The 20017-nt window shown below is 39.8% G+C and overlaps 1 protein-coding gene across 1 annotated transcript in view; it reads right to left on the bottom strand.

Annotated features, from left to right (window-relative positions):
- The window catches only part of LOC109062747 (cadherin-like protein 26), a 31316-nt gene extending 11905 nt beyond the window's left edge, over window positions 1–19411 (bottom strand). Inside the window, exons 1-12 of the mRNA XM_042712610.1 lie at window positions 19305–19411; window positions 17513–17635; window positions 17212–17358; window positions 16961–17102; window positions 15702–15874; window positions 15438–15569; window positions 15130–15312; window positions 14582–14901; window positions 14351–14493; window positions 13830–14054; window positions 12992–13213; window positions 4343–4455 (exon numbers count right to left, since the gene is read on the bottom strand). Coding sequence (XP_042568544.1) covers window positions 4343–4455; window positions 12992–13213; window positions 13830–14054; window positions 14351–14493; window positions 14582–14901; window positions 15130–15312; window positions 15438–15569; window positions 15702–15874; window positions 16961–17102; window positions 17212–17358; window positions 17513–17635; window positions 19305–19340 — 1959 coding nt within the window. The 5' untranslated portion in view covers window positions 19341–19411. The remainder of the gene's footprint in view (window positions 1–4342; window positions 4456–12991; window positions 13214–13829; window positions 14055–14350; window positions 14494–14581; window positions 14902–15129; window positions 15313–15437; window positions 15570–15701; window positions 15875–16960; window positions 17103–17211; window positions 17359–17512; window positions 17636–19304) is intronic.
- Between the last annotated feature and the right edge of the window lie 606 nt (window positions 19412–20017).

Below are 20017 nucleotides of genomic sequence, written 5' to 3'. Positions count from 1 at the left end.
CTTGGACTTGGTGAGTGCCACCTCGGGACTTGGCCATAAAGCCAGTGCTGGAGCGGTCTCATATGTAACAGGCCGAGCGGTGTAAGTGCCGCTGTGGCCGCCATATGCCCCAGGTGCCTCTGAAATAGTTTCAGTGCATGTAGCAGCTTTGAAAGTCAGTGATGATTTTTTTTCAGACAGTCTAACAGTAATCACTCGTGTAGGGTTATGTGAAGTGATTTCTCAGCATTTTTTGAACACTGACCTGTTGCGAATGCTATATTTACTTATAACAACTCAATAATAAGTTGTTAATATTGCGGTATATATTAGAAACTTTATTGTCTGATTTTGCAAACTTGTGTAAATGAAAATATTAGCTATTAAGCCACAGAACTGTTGTCTCCTAACAAAGCACAGTACGTGTTTGACTTGAAGCAGCGCTGAATTTGTATGACAGCAAAATACCACAAGAGCACACTTCAGATCAAAGCCTCAGTGGTCTAACAGTGTGCGTCAATTTCAAATCAAAGTAGGCGGGGTATACTGTTGACAGAAGTAGATTATTGGAGCGTGAAGCATCAGTTTAACATTGAAGAGAGTGAGGTAAGATGAAGCTGCAAATCATTTAATATTAGTAAACTTTTAATGATACATTTACGATAGAAATGTTAAATGACCGACAGCTATATCCAGTGATGCAAACTACTTTTTTCTCAAATATGGGCCTTGTCACACACACACACACACATACACACACACAGTGATGTTCAGTACGGTCACACTGTATATCTTTTATTCAAGAAACTTTTGAAAAGTTTAAAAAACTATTTATGAAAAAAATCTTCTGAAACTGTTTGCATGAAAATCAAAGAAGCCTATGGTATTTGTCATATCATTTAAAAATGTGTATGTACTGTACAAAGCATTAATGCATTCTTTATAATTGGGGTTGGTACATTGGTTAACCAGAAAAATAAAAAATGGCACGTCTTGCCGAAATAGGTTGCCGAACCCTGGTCTAGATAGTTGAGGATGCGAACACCCTGCTCTCTGAGGGGGTGACTATCCTCCATGACTATCGTGAAGACAAGGGGAGACAGGGACAGCCTGAAGGGCAGGACCTTGTACTGATATGCCCGTCCTTCAAATGCAAACCACAGAAGTGGTCTGTGGCACAGAAGGATTGACACATGAAAGTACGCGTCCTTCAGCTCGATCGCTGCAAACCAATCTTGGGGACAGATGCACCCGAAGATGCGTTTCTGCGTCAACATCTTGAACGGTAGCCTATGAAGGCCCTGGTTCAAAACTCGCAGATCCAAGATTGGCCGTAACCCACCGTCTTTCTTGGGTACAATAAAGTAAGGGTTGTAAAACCCCGACATCATATCGGCTGGAGGGACCGGCTCTATATGTCCTTTGCCAGTAGGACTGCGATCACTGCCCACAGAACAGGGGCATCAGCCGCTTTCACTGTAGTGAAGCGGATACCGATGAACTTGGGGGGACACCGGGCAAACTAAATCAGATAGCCGGGGCTGATGGTCTGCAGAAGCCAGTGAGATGGACTGAGTAGCGCTGACCAGGCGCTTAGAAACAGTACAAGTGAGATCAGTGGAACCACAGTCGTACCCACAGTGGGGCAGTGAGGTGAAACACAGGGACCCAACTTGGGCAGCTTGTGAGTCTGGGGTGCAAGGCTCACCTGGTTCCACAGGTTGGCAGAGGGTGCGTGAGTAGGGCCTTTGTTGACACTCTTGAACCACCCGCTGCTGCTATCTGGCGAAGGAGGAGGATGAGTGCGTTCCGGAGCTTGGCCATCCGTAACTCTCCGTGCCCTCCTGGGACCCAGAGATAAAAGGAAACTGCTCTTTTGTCGAGAATTTGGGTATGGGAAAAAACAAAACAAAAGATTCTCCACCCGGCCCTCCTCCGGGGGAGGGAGTGGTGCGTTCACCATCTCCCTAAGAGCAGATCCCTCCATCTCTGGGTCACCTGTCTAAGCGGTGACGAGCAGGCTGGGGTGCTGCAGCTGGCGGATGGGTGGAGGCAGCAGCTGCCCGCCAGGGCAGGATGTGTCGGATCGCCTCAGTCTGCTTCTGGGCAGCCGAGAACTGCTGGGTAAATCTCTCGCCTGTTTCCCCGAAGAGGCCGGTCTGGGACACAGGGCATTGAGGAACCGAACCCTGTCAGTGTCCCTCATGTCTGCCAGACACACCTAGAGATGGCACTCCTGGAACACAAGCATGGACATCGCACAACCCAGAGAACTCGCAGTGACCTTCGTCGCTCGGAGCGAGGTCAGTGGCGGTTTGGAGTTCTTTCACAACTTCCAGATCATGACCACCCTTGTGCAGGTTCTTCAGTGCCATGGCCTGGTGCACCTGCAGTAACGTCATGGACTCTGATCTTGAGATGGTAATTCATGTTTTTATTTCTTCTTGTTTAGATTACTGTAACTCTCTTTTTAATTTCCTTAACAAATCTGCCCTAAATCGTCTCCAATTGGTACAAAATGCTGCTGCAAGGCTTTTAACAAAAACTGGCAGAAGGACTCATATTAATCCAATGCTGTTCTCTCTGCACTGGCTACCTATAAAATTCCGCATTGTTTTTTAAATAATGGTTTCAACTTTTAGAGCTTTACACGGTCAGACCCCGCAATATATCACTGACTTGTTATGCACATATTCCCCAAATCGTGCCCTTCGATCAACAGGCCAAAGGCTTTTAACTGTTCCAAAGACTCGTTATAAAACCAGGGGAGATATTGTAGCCCCTAGACTGTGGAACGCCCTACCCTTGTGCATCCGTATGGCTAATTCAGTTGATTCTTTTAAAAAGCAACTCAAGACACTGTTATTTAAACAAGCTTTTGGTTGATTGGGTTTACATTTTTTTATTGACTTTTTAAATGTTTTAAATTTTATCTGTTTATTAATGTGGTTGTTCCTTGTAAAGCACTTTGTGATTCTATCTGTGAAAAGTGCTCTATAAATAAACTTTACTTACCTACTTACTTACTTACATAGCATGTAAGGTGGAAACAGCTTCCCCGCAAGCTGTATAGGCACTGCCGGTTAGTCCAGACGAATGCCTACAGGCCTGGGAAGGAAGTACTGGGTCTCCCTGCCAGGAGGAGGCGGACTTAGGACACAATTGCATCGCTACCGCCCGCTTCACCGGGGGGATCACTGCATAACCCTTCGCTGCACCGCCATCAAGGGTGGTGAGGGAGGAGGGGCCCACCGACCGGTTTCTGGCAGTAAAAGTCTATGACCTGGTGAGCTCATCATGCACTTCCGGGAAGAAAGGCACCAGGGCAGGGTGCTGAGAACCAGAGTAAGCCACCCCAAAAAACCAATCATCCAACTCTCTCGGCGGCCTGGGAAAGCATAGCTGCCATCTCCGGATCCAATTCAGTCCTGTAGTGCGGCAGCGCAACTGAATCTTCATCGGACAGCTCTCCCTCTGATCCTGAGATCGAAATCTGGTCGGGGGGAGGTCCACTGGATACCGCTGGTACGCTCTTTGAAAAGGGCCCAGCACGTTCGGTGGGTTTGCTCCGCTGGAGGTGCAAGAGGAGTGATGGTCCCCAGAGGGTTGGTTCCCTGTGGGGTTTGCCACCACTGTAACCCTCAAACTGCCTGCGCTACTGCTGGAAGTGGTTCTCGTCTGTCCGCCAGAACAAGCCCCAGATCGCAGCAGAGGTAACCCCTGAAGGTAGCGGAGCCTGGTTCGCAGCTCCGAGATGGTCATCTTCCCCCAGTGGGAACATGACCATCCATGAAGGCCACCTCAGAATGCTTGATGCCCAGACACATGACCATCACCCAGTGCCAGGTAACGACCGCACCCAGAAAAGCATGGGTGAAATGGCATCCTTATAAGGCTGATCCGTCGTCTTTACAAAGACGCACCCGTGGAGCTCTTTTAGAGAAAATTTGGTCTTTAGGAAATGCCCTTTCAGTGCTGAGGTGCACAGGGGAGATGGCCGCTTGACAGGGAGTAGTGCAGCCTGAAGTGTGCAACCAACTCGACATTTGGACGACACAGGAAGCTTCCAGGAGTGTGCTGAACTCGTAGTTCACAGCAGACACAGTTGAGCAGAACGATACTGTCGCTCGGCTCCGAAGTGAAAAGCTGGTATGCATTGCACCTGCTGCCTTCTTATACTCACGCTGTGATCAGCGGCAGCTGGATGCAATAATTGCATGCCAATGTGCATTGGCTTGTTTAGTTTACACTCGAAGTAAATTGGTCTATCGAATCGATATCCCCAATTCGTCGGTCACCGACGTGACGTCTAGAGTGACTGACTGAAAGGGAACAGTTACTGTGGGTTGTGTGATGAAATTACCAAGCAGTCAGTTCCTGGATTTTCTGTATTTGTTGTCATGAGATGACTGAGGCCCTCATTCAGTGCAATTATTTCCGTCTTGGAGGAGATTAGTAGACTCATTAAGCACATTGCTGAAATATAAAAAGAGAGTATTTCTTTTAAACTTGGGTACTTTCACATTCATACTTTTGTCTTCTCACATCAAAATGCAACCACATATTTGTTTAGAGCTGTTTTGGACTGTTTTCACTTGTAAACCATGCTTGATCTGTGCATATTTCTCTTCTGAATCAGACAACAAATATAATCCTTCACATTTTTATATACAAAGATTAAATATAAATGTCACGGGGTGATAGACAAAGAGGAACTATTATCCCGGGAAATGTTTCCAGGTGGGAGCAGTTTTAGTGGGACACCGGGCCGGTTCCGGGGTTTCCCCCATGTATTGCGTCAGCTGTGTAATAGGAGGAAAGTTAACAGCGATTGGGACATGTATTGACCAGGTGGATTATAAAAAGGGCATTCTGATGTGAAGAGGAAAAAGGACAGAGCGGGAAGGACTAACGTGGCGTGAAGGTGGAACTGGAAGAATGGATTTACAAAGTGAAAGTGATTGAAGGATTGAAGGGTGGCTGAACATCCACATCATCTATGCAGCAGTTAAGTGCCTCTTTGATATCCTTCTGTGAAGCCCCTTTATCTTCCATATTCGTTGGGTGTATCAGTCAGTGGACAGTGTCTCTAAATTAGTCAAGATATTGACTGAAATCCCTTCGTAGTATACTTCTTACAGGGTTGGATATTCAGATCTATCAATAGAAGAGGACGCCGGCTGGGACCGTGAGCGGGAGCCTTATTCACTTTGAGTTTGTTGTGGACTGCAGTGTTTAGTGTGAAGTGGACACGTGTGATTCTTTGAAGTGATTTACTGCATGCACAAGTGTGGGTGTATAATTCTGCTGCCTGCTCTGGAGATTAACTGCTGTGTGGAAGTCTCTTACTACAGTCTGTTCCATCATCTGTTGTTGTCTGCTCTGAAGAGAAGCCGCTGGGTGAAGTAATCTTACCACTGTCAGTTCTATTATCTGCTGTTATACTCTGGAGATTAACTGCTGTGTGGAAGTCTCTTACTACAGTCTGTTCCATCATCTGTTGTTGTCTGTTCTGAAGAGAAGCCGCTGGGTGAAGATCCCTTACCAGTTGTTCCATTGTCTGCCGCTGTCTGATCTGAAGAGAAGCCGCTGGGTGAAGTAATCTTACCACTGTCTGTTCCATTATCTGCTGTCATACTCTGAAGATAAGCTGCTGTGTAAAAGTCTCTTGTCACAGTCTGTGCCATGGTCTGCCGCTGCCTGCTCTGAAGAGAAGTCGCTGGGTGAAGATCCTTTACCAGTTTTTCCATTGTCTGCCGCTGTCTGCTCTGAAGAGAAGCCGCTGGGTGAAGCTCTCTTACCAGTGTCTGTTCTATTATCTGCTGTCTGCTCTGAAGAGAAGCCGCTGGGTGAAGCTCTCTTACCACTGTCTGTTTCATTATCTGCTGTCATACTCTGAAGATAACGCTGTGTAAAAGTCTCTGAAAGTCTGTGCCATGGTTCCCGCTGCCCGTTGCTCAAGAGTAGTCGCTGGGTGAAGATCCCTTACCAGTGTTCCATTGCCTGCCGCTGTCTGCTCTGAAGAGAAGCCGCTGGGTGAAGCTCTTACCATTGTCTGTTCTATTATCTGCTTTCCGAAGAGAAGCATTGATCCCCTGTGCTGTCATGTCATACTGAAGATAATCTGCCATGTGAACGTCACTTACTATAAGTTGTTTCATTGCCTGCCATTGTCTGCTTTGAAGAGAAGCCGCTAGGAGAAGATCCTTTTACCACTGTCCGTACGAACACCTGCCGTGCCTGTTCGAAGAGGAACCGTTGTGTGCTCGACTCTTACTATCGCTTGTACATATACGTATCATTCACTGTCTTGGAGAGGAACTGCTGTGAGAATTCCTTGACATTGTTTATGCAGGTGTTGACCATTGGCTGTTCTGAAGAGGAATCACTATACCCACCATCGACTGTGTTAGAAAGGGACTGCTGAGTGGAGATCTCGTAGCCCTATCTGTCCGATCCTTTGTCGTCTGTTTCGAGGAAGACTTACTGAGGGACCCCCCCCTTTACCATCGCCTAAAAGGCTACGTACCAGTTCTGTCTGAAGAGGAACGATTGAGTTGGCTTCCCGTTCTGTTATCCGCTGGGTTGTGACTGTTGCATCAAGGGCTCCCACTGCTGTCGGACAGAGGAGGACAGAGTTGGAACTCTTCCATTACGTGTTTTAATAACTAGGATTCTAATTCAATAAAACTGAACTTTTATTACTTACCTTGTTGTCTGTCTGTGGTGTCTCTGGGTAAGCTCCTTGAGGTGGTACATTTAATAGGGGCTCGTTCCGGCCCGTGACATAAAAACATCTTTATAATGGATTTTTTTTCTTACAAACACGCAGCTTTTCACTTTACATTCTGACAGCAACCATTCACTGCAGAGGATCCAATAATGCTAAATTTGGTGATATAATGCTAAAATTCTCCAAATCTGTTCAGATTTGTTCAGAACAAACAAACTCTACATGAACATCTACATCTTGGATGGCCTATGGGTGAGTAAATTGCCAGCAAAACTTTTTTGGGTGAACTATATCTTTAAATCAACTGAATTTTTTTTCCCCAAATGCAGAAAAACAAACATTCTAAGTGCTTTTAGCAAATCAAAACTACAGTATTTACAGAGAACAAAATACATTTCAAAACTGTAATAAAAGTTTAATAAAAAAAGCATGTGACATTCAAAAAAAAAAAAAAAAGGTTTCTATAGGTTTCCATGGCAAGTTTTTTGTTTAACCACACTGTAAGAAAAAGTGATGAGGATATTGAAGATCTTTATGAAAATGTTTATTGCAGCATAGCAGTGACAAAGTACATGTAGTACCTTGGGTTCAACTGAGTCAGAATGAACCCAGAACATCCTAAAGGTCCTGGTATACTTCAAATGAAGTTCGTTTTTGTTCTTCGTTTGGGGCCAAAAAGAAGTTCTAAAAGGCTGAGCAACGGTATACTGTTTCTGAACATTTCAACATCCCCGCGCTGCTGGAGGCGTGGTGTAGATTAATGTAAACGTGTCGCAAAGTTCGCGCGTATCCCCTTAAACACAACAACGATGAAATGATGAAGTGTAGGCAATCTAGGTGGCCACCAATGGTCAGAATATTATAGACAAAGGAATAATGATTAGCAGCAGTTCAGAGTCAAGTATCATGTTTGCAATACAAAAGAACCATTCTATTTCCATAATCAGTCCTTTATAGGAAGTGTGAATGTCTTGTTGTCTGAAAAGTTTAGCATGATGTGGAACAAATATTGGAGTCATCTCAATAACACAAACCTGTTTGTTACTTTATTTCATCAGTGTTCATTTATTTTATTAAATTGGATAAATTATTACACCTTTTTATATTTTATGTGGTGTCATGATTTGATAAAAACAAAGGTTTATTATTGTATGTTCTTTTGGCATTTAATTTATTGTATACCTTTCAAATTTGCTTATTGAAAGAACAACAGCAGCAGCAGTATGGTGTAACATTTATTTGAAACATGTATTTGGTACTTGCTACCTTATGTCTTTACTCTTTCCTTTCATTCTTTTCATGGCTTTGGAAATCTTGCATCTGATGTTTCTCTACGTTGCTTTTTGCATAACTCTGGGTAGTCGACACCGAGATTCGTTGAAATTTCTTTCTTGAAATTAAATGCTTTCTCTGAATCTTTAAAGTCTCTTTGCGAGGGATTGTATAGGTGCGGATATATCTGTGCCAGCTCAGCGATTCGACTCATTGTTTTTATGTTATTAGTGATAGCAGATGTTGTTCTCTTGCCTGACATCCGTTGAATGAGATACGAACCAGAAAAAAAATCAGAAGTCAAAAGAAGGTGGAGTTTCATTACACACCCACTAATTGTGTAACCGCCATGGACCAATAAAAACTCTAAGGTGTTTAGGAGCCAAAACGAACTCCCCCAAAATGTTTGTTTTGGTCAGCTGTTTCGAACTTCCAAAACGAACTCAAAACGAACTTCGTTTCGGCCTGATTTTGTTCAAATTGACATCATATCAGTTTGTTCTTCGATTTCGTTTGAAGTATATCAGGGCCTTAAGTTCAAACCTTTTATACATTTTCAGTTTACTACCCTTCGTGTAAATGAAGTTGCTCCTGTTATAACAGCTGTAGTCTGTATGTTAATTAAGTTCTGACATCCCTTTGCCTGAGGTGGTTCTCAGTGTCCCACACCAGCTCCCATTCTACAATTGGTCACCATTTGCTCAGGAGGTGATCATCCCAAATGGTCTACAAACAACATAATTGTTGACTTTCTTCTTCTCTATAATAATTAAGCCATTTTGGGGAATGATCATGATCAAACATATTGTGGAGTGGAAGCTGGGTCGAGACAGACTATAATTTCTAACAGTCCCCTCTTTGATGCTCTTGGCCCAAAAAAAGCATCACACTCGCTCCTGTTACACAGATTATACCTCCCTTCCAGGGCATGTGCCCAGTGGCAGTGAAGCCCTGCCTTAGATTCTCCCCCTCTGGCCAAAGGAAAATCTTACCCGTCATTGGGTCATCACCTCATGCACACTGGTTATCGCTCCATCCAATTAAGCAAAATTTATCATAGAGACTTTTCTCAAATTTGGCAAAATGACATACAAACATTTTTTTTTGGGTGGGGGTTAGTTGGGAGAGGAGCACTTGAGAGCCATAACAGCAAAGGGGATTTTCTAAATGTACTAAACTATGACAGTACAAACATAGCCAAAACCCAAAGGAGCAAACACATCTATCAATAGGCAACACAGTGTGTGTGTGTGTGTGTTTGTGTTTTCATTTTGTCACTTGCATTGTGTCCATTCTCTCAGTGTGGACGTCCTTTGTCCACATGTGTGCATTCAGTAGACAATGTCCAAAACTCCAAAAGGCCCAAATTTACTGCCTGAAAAATATATTATCATAAATCAATACTCTGTGCATTTCTCATTTCTTGTTTTCCATCTTGGTGATGAGACTGCCGTCCACAGTCTCTGAAATTGGTTTGATCCATTTTTTTGCCTTTCCATTCTCCAGTCATTTAAATTTGAAAAAGTCCTTCTAGCTGTTGTTGCTGTTTGTGAAGTTCTATCAGGTTCATCCATGCCATTGTGGGTCTCAGGGTTTCTAGATCTTTTAGGCTTGGAGTTCTGGATCTTGTAGGTCTGGAAATCTCTTGATTTCTGGTTCTGATGATCATTCTGTTCTTTAAGAAGACCTTTCTCTTGTGGAAATCTCCTGGCTCCACTGGCGCTGCTGGCCTTCTTGATTTCCTTTTTCTTCTGGAAGTCCCCTGGCTCCACTGGTTTTGCTGGCCTTCTTGTCCTTCAGATGACCAGATCATCTTTCTCCAGGAGGGTACACATTTCAAACAAACATCTTGATGCTTATACCTGAAACAAGACTAAAAAGAAGAGGTTGCCCCCCCTTTCCCCCACAAAAATCTATTCGCATTCAAAACATCAAAGTTATAGAAATTTAATCACAGAATGCAATTAAAGGATTTCTCATAAATTATATTCAAATATTAATGTCATGAACACATTTCTCAGAAATTTTAAAGAATCATCCCCATTTTGATAGTAAACATATTTTCCTAAAATATGATACTATCACGAAACAATTCCTCCAATTCACATCAGCATCTGCTTGTGACTGAGCTACAGTAATGTTGTTCATGCAGTGCAGTGTCTGGTAAGATGTGAATGGCTTATTCCTTATTTCCTTTCCAGCGGGGTTTCTAAACTTTCTATCTTCTTAAGGATATCACGGTAGCCCATCTTTATTTTGTGTGAAAAGTGACACTGTCTCGCCTTGTGTCCCATCCTTCCACAAGCAAAACATACAACTTCCTGAACTTTTCTACCTTTCTCCAAACAATGCCTTGCTATGTGTCCGTCCTTTCAATGTCTGACAATGTCTAGCAATGTGACCAGTTTTTCCACATGCATAACAGAGAGTAAGACCTTCTGAATTTACTCTTTCTAATCTCTTTGGTCTCTGATGGAAACCATTAGATAATCTAGAACATTCTCTCCCACCAAAGGCAGCAACTGGATGTCTAGATTCTGAAGCTTTCATTTGACTTCTTGGATTGAAATGCTGTGTCGTTTTGGAAATGATTTTGGTATGGTGTATTTACATCAACATGCATAGCAATGGCTTCTGGCATGTGTGAACTACTCTGTGCAATTAATGCAGACTTAAACATGAAGTTTTGTTTAGTTGCATTTGGCAAACCACTGTAACAGCTGAACATTTCCCACAACCTGGATGAAAATGCTAGAGGATGCTCTCCAATTTGCAGTGTCACCTCGGTTATCTTTCTCAAGTTAACCAAATTAGTTCCAGCAAGTTTAAGTAGAAAATCTCTACTTGCACCTTTGTCTGCCCTTTTGTCACAAACTTCCGGTGAGAAAGCACTAGTTAATGAGCGAGGAATGCAGATCATAAGAAGTCTACAAGCATCTTCGTCTGACACACTATAAACATCCACTACCTTCCCCGGTTTTGACAAAAACTCTACAGGATCCATGTTATCAGGGTCAAAAGTAACCACTGCTGTAACAAGACTTTGAAAGTCCATAAAAGACAGTTGCCTAACAGCTTGGCCATTTTAATTTCTTCGACCAAGAACTCTCTCATTTCCAGTCTGTCTTGTTCCCACTGGTGCTCCTGGGAACCTCACAGAATCATCTGAAGAATTATGTCATTGACTAACACAGTTATTTTCGTCATATTCAGAATTGGATTGGGCATGTACCAACTGTCAATCTGTCCCTTCATAGAAACATCTAAATGTTTCCCTCTCTGTTTTCTCAATTTCACTATCTGTTCCTTCAAAATGATCTCTTCAGCCTCATAATTTCTCAATGATATGACATAGCCGCTGACTTAAGAATTTAGCAACTTGTTTTTTATCTTTTCTTAGTTACCTTGTATGAGGCAAAAAGAGCTTGAAATGCATTAGCAACATTTCCCTCTTTGTTTTTAGGCATTTTGGGACAATTTTTGAATTGAGACATAGCCCACTCGTAGGGGTTATCTGCCTTCTCTATCCCATCAAACATTCCTACTGAGCTGTGCTTAGCGATTTAACTATCAACTGTTCCATTTTCACAATCTTATTGAATTGTGTTCAGCAATTCAATAGGCTTCTTTTCCTTCACTGACTGAACATTATCTAGTTACTTTAAGATACCTGTTAGTCTAATTATTCACAGCTCCTGTGCTTTGGACACAAATGAATAAAACAGCCACACTACATCAGGCTTCTAAACCAAATTTTTCACTTCTCCAGACACGGCCACACTCCTTCGGGCCTTAAACTTCGCTACACTAAACTAAAATGTAACACTGTCACAGTATGTTAGGCAAAACCACACTGCTTAAGGCTTTAAACTTCACAGAGTCATGGTGCATCGGACTCAATACACTGTAACACACAATGAAGTAATTCTGTGACTACACTGCGTCGGGTCGATTCAGTTACTTTATAATTTCATCAGAATTATCGCAACAACTAACCCTGTTTCAATTACGTTAGAAACTTACAACTCTGTTTTAGTTATTTTAGAAGCAATAGGTCTAATACAACTCTGCTACCACACTATGTCAGGCTGATTCAATTACTTTAGAATCTTAACAAAATTATAACAGACCACCAAAACATTTCAGTTACTTCAAAAACTTAAAAAACAAAAACATCTCCACACCTAAACAATAAACAATGATTCCAATACAACTCTGCTACCACACTGCTTCAGGCTGATTCAGTTCCATTAGAATCTTAAACAGAATTTGTACAGAATAGGCTTAAGAACTCCTCCTGCTAATACTGACTAAACCAAATTCTCATCTGTCCTTAAATTTTCTTTTCTAGTTTTTTTTTTCTAAACGAGGGGGTTCCCTGAAAAAAAAAACAACACGTGGAAGGAAACCACTTTTCTTACCTTTGCCTGCTTTTTTGGGAATTATCTCGTTGGGTTTCTCGCCAATGTAAGAAAAAATGAAGAGGACATTGAAGATCTTGATGAAGATGTTTATTGCAGCATAGCAGTGACAAAGTACATGTACATGTAGTACCTTGGGTTCAATGGAGTCAGAATGAACCCAGAACATCCTAATATTCAAACCTTTTATACATTTTTAGTTTACTACCTTTCATGTAAATGAAGTTGTTCCTGTTGTAACTTAAGTGTTATTTAAGTTCTGACACCCCTTTGTCTGAGGTGGTTCTTAGTGTCCCACACCTATCCCTTTCTACAATTGGTCACCATTTGCTCAGGATGTGATCATCCCAAATGGTCTACAAACAACATAACTGTTGATTTTCTTCCTCTCTATAATAATTAAGCCATTTTGGGAAATGAGCATGATCAAACATATTGGGTCGAGGCAGACTATAATTTCTTACAACACTTTTAATGGTTGGATTGACTACAGAAGGATGGGTTTTTGGTATTGTGAAACAATTTCCAAAATTCTTCATCACCTATTAGCACTATTAATATCATCCGAACATTGGAAATCACTCACCTGTGAGAACCAGAACTGCAAGAACAAGCATCCAGATGGCAACAGGCCCCATCCGAGTCTTTGAGACAGTCTTGACATGGCAGTTGGGAGTGATAGAGCAGTCACACACCGTGACCGTCAGGTTCTGGATAGAGTATATTCCCTGCTGGTCTGATATTTTGATCTGGAGGAGGTGATGACCTGAAAACACTTTGTTTTCTTTTACAAGACCCACCGTTGTGCCTTTAGGAGAAAAAGACAGATGATAACATGAGAGTCAGTATTACTGTAAATATATACTAAAAGTTTGGATTAATAAAGTGTTTTAAATGTTTTTGAAATAAGTCTCTTACGCTCACCAAGGCTGCGTTTATTTGTTCAATAATACAGTAATATTGTGAAATATTATTACATTTTAAAATGACTATTTTATGTTTGGATATATTGTGAAATGTAATTTATTCCTGTGGTCAAAACTTCAATTCTCAATTTTTTTTGTATGTGTGTGAAAATTCCAGCATCATTACTCCAGTCTTCATTGTCACATGATCCTTCAGAAATAAATCTAATATACTGTTTTTCTGCTCAAAAAACATTTCTTACTATTATCAATTTTGAAAATAGCTGTGCTGCTTAATGTTTTTCTTTTAAAATCATTAACATTTTTTATTATTAATTATTCTTAATTATTCTAAACATTTGCCTCTTAATGTAGATACAGAAACAAAGCACGCTCTGGACATAAATTCAACATAAAACAGTGCTCACATTCCCATTTTACTTATGTGCTGTGTTTTCCAAGTGAAATATGATGTTCAGTAAGAGAGATTGTAGGGTGGTCTGGATAGAATGGCATTACCATGAGCTGGTTCAACCCTCCATTTGTCCTTAACATCTCCTAAAAGCTCATAGTAGAAAGGTGGTCCATACGGAGGAAAGTCCAGGTCTACGGCTGTGATGTTGACCAGTGTGGGCTCTTTATCTTGGCAAATGCTGACTTTGTTCAACTCCAGTATTGGTACGTTATCATTTTGATCATTCAGGTGAATCACTAGAGTTCCAGTGCCTGTCAGCGGAGGAACACCTGCCAATCAGAGACAAGTAGGAAACAGAAATTCAGAGTATAAAACCTGTTCATGAATCATGAGGTTGCCAGGTTAGTGCTGTCAAATCTTTGAAAGATATTGAGAGTTTTGTTTGATTCAATTAAATTAGATATCAGTCAAACAAGATATAAGATATAAAGAATCACAGGTCATTCCTTAAAGCATGGCACTAGCAGCGTTAATGTGCATGTATCTCAAATGAAATTAATTTGAAAATGAAAGGAATTGTCTGTCAGGGATACTTGGCATAACATAAGAATATTGCATGTCTTACCATCATCCACAGCATACAGGGTTGCTATATAGGTGCCGTCTATAACAAATGGCGACTCTCTATCCAGAATTATAGCCGTGGATACTTGTCCAGTCTTTGCATCAACAGTTATCCATCCATCAATATCTTCACCTTTAACAAATCTGAGAGTCAAAGAAAAACCAGATGAATTCACCGTTATTTATATGTAAACTACAGTGAAACATATACAGCATCATTAGCTTCTCTTACGAAAATGTGTTTACGTGGCTTCCATCCATGTCTTTAGCGGTGAAAGTTGTAAGACTTGTTCCTACATCTATGTTCTCCATTACTGCAACATGTTTAACAGGGGGTATAAACACCGGAGGGTCATTGACATCTTCAACATAAATGGTCACTGGAATGCTATTATAGAGGTCTGCAACACTCATGTCAGAGTTTGGGGGTATTTTGTTGAACTTCCACATGGCATTCGATACTTTCTTTTTAATCTTACAGGAAAAGTAAGGAATTTCGTTCTGCACACTGATGGACAGATTGTGATATGTTTGCTCCTCGTAGTCCATTGACTGGAATGAGCCCAATATAAAGAGAGTTTAGAGAAAAATCAACATGAATGTATACAGAGATATTTTTTGTGTCTTTTTTATGTTAAAATAGCTCTGATCTGAAATCGCAGAGGCAACAATATAAGGCATTTCTGTGTAAACAATGATTCTGAAGCATCATAACCAGCAACACAGACTCAACCTTTGGGCAGATTGACTTATAGAATGAAACATCAATTGTCTGCCTACCTTAACAACTGTTAAAATCCCTTCATTCGTAACAGGGTCTGTTTCTATTTTGAATATCTCTTTTTTATCTCCGTAAATTATGTATTTGGCTTTCCAAGCTTTTGAACCACGGACATCTTTGTCTGTTACTTGCAGTCGCAGAACTTCAACCCCAGTTTCTCTCTCCTTGGCCTTCTCTGGTCCCTGAAACATGTCAAATATTTCATTGGGTTTCACTGGAAAGTGTGTCTTACTTGCCATTAAAAGCAATAACCAAGAATTTCATAAGCATAAAATCTAGTAATCTAACAGACCACTGTAAAACTTACCGTTTTGCCAGAGAACTCTGGCAGATTGTTGTTATTATCCGAAATATTGATTATCAGTGTACTTGTACTCGAGAGCTGTATCTTTTTGCCTTTGTCCTTTGCTTCAAGAAGGACTGTATATTTCTGAGCTTTCTGGAAAAAATTCATTTAGGAGAACATTTCTTTGTTAGCAATGGAGAAATATTTATGAAGCACGAAAAGCAATATGTGTTGTCTTAATGGAATAGCATTTATTAATTCCATTGAAAGAAATTAAGCTCATACCTCATAGTTCAAACACCCCTTAAAATATATGGTCCCAGATTCTTTTTGCTGCTGAATATAAAATTCAACATTATCTGTTTTTGGTGTGACAGACTTTATTGTGAAACTGAATGTTCCATTGTTTGTTTCTGAATCATCATCATCAGTTGCCAGTACAGTCAGTACACTTTTGTCTAGAAAAATATTAAGAAAACTAAGTGTTAACACTTCACCCAATAATTACATGTCCATATTTTTTTATTCACCCTGATGTTGTTTCAAACCTGTATGCTTTTCTTGTGGATAAGTATACATTATATATGTTTAAGAATTATTATCAAGTCAAGTCAAGTCTGTTTTACTGTCAATTCTTCTGCATACATACAGAGAACTGAAATTGTGTTACTCTCAGACCCTTGGTACATACAGATAACACTAAAAGTAGAACATTAAATACAGATAAATATATAGTACAACTATACAAATATACAAATAGGTCATGTAAAATAAAGATAACTAAAGCAGCACAAGGCACATGGCAGACAGAGTGCAAACCAGTGAAGTAAACAGTTCAGATATAATGATTGTAGTGCAAAAGAGCTTATTCAGTCTGATTAAAGTGTCAAAAATCTCAGCGAACAGTTCTTTATTTAAACTGACAGAAGAGGTAATTGAATGAGGTCAGTTAACTACTGAAAGAGGTGGTGAGCAGACTAATGCTGCACAAAGTGTCTGGTGCAGGTCCCAGTGTGTTAATGGGAGCTGGAGGGAGGGGAGGGAGACACCAACGATCTTCTCAGCTGCTCTCGCTATGCGTTGAAGAGTCTTCCGGCAAGACACATTGCAGGCGCCATACCACACAGTGATGCAGCTAGTCAGGATGCTCTTGATGGTGCCTCTTTAGAAGGTGCACATGATTGGGGCCGTGTTCTGGCTATTCTCAGTTTGCGGAGTTTGCGGTGTTGTCGGTCCAGGAGAGGTCCTCTATGATGTGAACACCCACATTATGGAGCCTTTGTTGCTCAGCTAACATAGTAACATAGGAATATCAAGCTCGTAAAACACACAATCCCTTTAACAGTAATAGCAGTATAGCAACACCCTGTGTAGTGTGTAATAATTACAATACTTAAAAATGTTTACTTTCATGTTATGAGGAGGAAAAAATAACAACACTGTGCATTGCAGTGACATGAGGATGATTAAATAATGTCAGAATGTTCTGTTTTGTTTCATAAATGAAATAGTGAAGTAGTGAAGTGCAAACTATAATAGATTACCTTGAGCATGTGACTCGTCCACTGTCACTTCATAGACTGACTTTTGAAATTTTGGTGCATGGTCATTTATGTCCAATATTTTGATCTCAAGCCCAAGCCTTGTCACTTCATTATTGGATTTATTTATTGCTTCAAATTTCAACTGCAATTAAGTCCAGTGAATATCAATATACAGGCCTTCCTTGCAGTATATTTAAATGAATTTCAGTGCTGTTTTGCAATAGATACTTTGTTCAATAAGCAGTACTTACAAGGAGAACTTTAGGGTCGATTTCATAGTCCATCTTTTTATGTACTCTAATTTCACCTGTGTCTGTAATGCTGAGAATATTCTTTGGATCTTCGTCCACACCTTGACCATGTAGCACAAAATTTACTAAAGACTTATCAAGTTCAATCTGAAACACAAACAACATACATACAGAAATGTTCACATGATCATTATTTTCCAGTGATTTGACATGTAATGTGAAAAACTTTATTCAAATAAAACTGTATTCAAATAAAACTGAACAGAATGAGCTCTAGCTGAAAGCTGTTATGATGCCCCACCTTGCCTAGTTTGTATGGAAATGGACCAGGGTGTTCTTCCTCAATACTAAATGAATCAATGATCCATGCACGCTTCTGTCGTATCCTCCCGCTGTCAGCCCATACACACACGCTCCAGACAGACTGAGTTTAAAATAAGTCATTATAAGTGATGTTACAAAAGTTGTCAATGTTTGGATCTGGCCATAACATAAGAAGCCTATGAGGAATAGCACTTAAGAGTTTAATGTGAACTGCTAGAAAAAAAAAAAAAGGGAAAATCCCATTACAGCACTCATAATTGTTGTGAAATTGTACTTAATTTTCCTGAAAAAAAAAGAAGAAAAAAATAGGAAAAAAAAAAATATATAAAACTATATTAATGGATTTTGTAGAATGTTGATTGATGGTAGCCATTGATTAGTTTTTTTTTTTTTTTTTTTTCATACTATGGCAGTAAATGGCTACCAACAACTGTTTGTTTAGTAGCATTCTTCAAAATATCTTCTTTTGTATTCAACAGAGTGGGGAAACTCATAGAGGTTTGGAACAACTTGAGGGTGAATAAATTATGATTTTTTTTTTTGTTTGTTTGTTTTTAACAGTGAAGATGGTTTTACATTTGAAATGTAGACCCCTAAATTACTTTGAAGATTTATTTTAAATATAAACACTTTGCTAAGAAGAATTTGATGAGTTAAGTTTCATTTATCATTATAGTCAGGTTAATTAAATACAACTTTATCTTTATAGATGTACATCAAATATAAGTTTATACTTGATTTTATCACCAAAAGAGAAAATAAATGATGTTGCATAAAGAAAAAAAAGAAAAAATCCTTATTCGTACTATCAGTGTGAAAGTCCCTTTGTTTAGTCTGGCAGGCATATATTTATAATTTAAATTTGATTGACTTTATTATTATTGTTATTATTTTTTCCCACAGTCTAATTTGGTATGATAATTATTAATTAAATCTAATTTAATTTTGATTATGGAATGATAGCACAGAGGTTATAGTCCACTTTGACAGGCCACTGAAGTCCATATATTTGCAGTCCAGCTGCTGAAAATAAGAATCCTATAAAAGTTTAATAGTTGTCAGTATCTGCTAATGAGGACAAAAACGAATTAGTTACTGCAGATGACAAAACTTCTAAAGTTTAGGACCACTGCCAAATGAATCGCTATGGGTTTTCCCGAAAACTTGATGTTTATTTCTGGCCAGCATTTACAGTAGTAAATCAAGCTATCTGTGATGTTTATGCTTCTAAGAATGTTTGAGGACATATACATTTGTAAACCACATCATAAAATCCATTATTGACATGAAAATCTTTGAAAAATGAAGCTCAAAACTGTGCAGACTGTAAAGAATACTATATATAATAACTAGATATTGACAGTGCACTTTTGACTGTATTCACATAATTATTCATTACTTTTACTAATAAGCATATTTTGGACTATACATGTACTTTAAGGCATGAGCTTACAATGCAAACAATTCTTAAAGTTCATAGTAATGTCCCTGTGTCATGGTCTGAAAGTCCCTTTCATCTACACCCCCCAAAAAGGCAGTAACACAAATCCAATTTAACAGAACTAATTCAAGCATACCCTACCTTTACAGCTCTTACTATCTGACACATGGCAAACAATAAAATCAGCTAATCATTCAATGGAAAGCAAACCTTCTGTAGCCCTTTGTTCATTAACCTTGCTTTATATTGTGTGACAGACTTTGAGCACAGAAACACGAGGCAGAGCGGGTGTCTCCAGTGTATCACATCACACAGCGCTTTAACTCACCAGCAGCAGGAGAAAGTTGACTGGAAGGGTCCTCATGTTGAAGCAGATAATCACACAGTCCTACTCGACTAAGACTGAGCTTTCCTCTGTCCCTTACAGTAATCCACACTGCTCATATGACACATGAGAGAGAGAAAAGAGGGCATATTCAAATGACGGTGGGAAGGAACTGGGGCCAGTGTTACTTTAACACTGTTAAAACAACTGTTTTAAAAACAACATAACGTCTTATTTTCAACACATATTGAGTGTGGTCAGGGAAAAAACATATTGAGTTAAAAATTTGTTAATAATTTAACACACAAATTGTTTCACTTTAGTAAACATTAATGTGGTGATTTTGGTATGTGTTTTACACAACTGTGTGCTACTGAGAAATTATTTTTAAGTTTAAAATAAAAGATAATAGTCCGTCAACAATTTAGAAACTCTTGTGAAATCACACAAAGACCACTGAAGTACAGTACATACTGTTTGTTAACATGGGAATAATTATAATACTATGTGTTCATTTAACTGTTTTATTATAGTATGCTAAATATATATAATTGTTAAACAAGAATATTAAAACATTTATCAAATAACATAAAACTCTTGCCACTAAGAAATGTAAACGCAATCGTGCTGCGTACATCAGACGTTCCGCGCTCTGGCACGGTTAGCGCTCATACTCACTGATCTATATATACAGTAACTGAACCGCGCACTGGCCC

This window comes from Cyprinus carpio, chromosome A23 (assembly GCF_018340385.1).
Source record: "Cyprinus carpio isolate SPL01 chromosome A23, ASM1834038v1, whole genome shotgun sequence".
NCBI lineage: Eukaryota > Metazoa > Chordata > Actinopteri > Cypriniformes > Cyprinidae > Cyprinus > Cyprinus carpio.
This window is presented reverse-complemented; position numbering and strand designations above follow the sequence as displayed.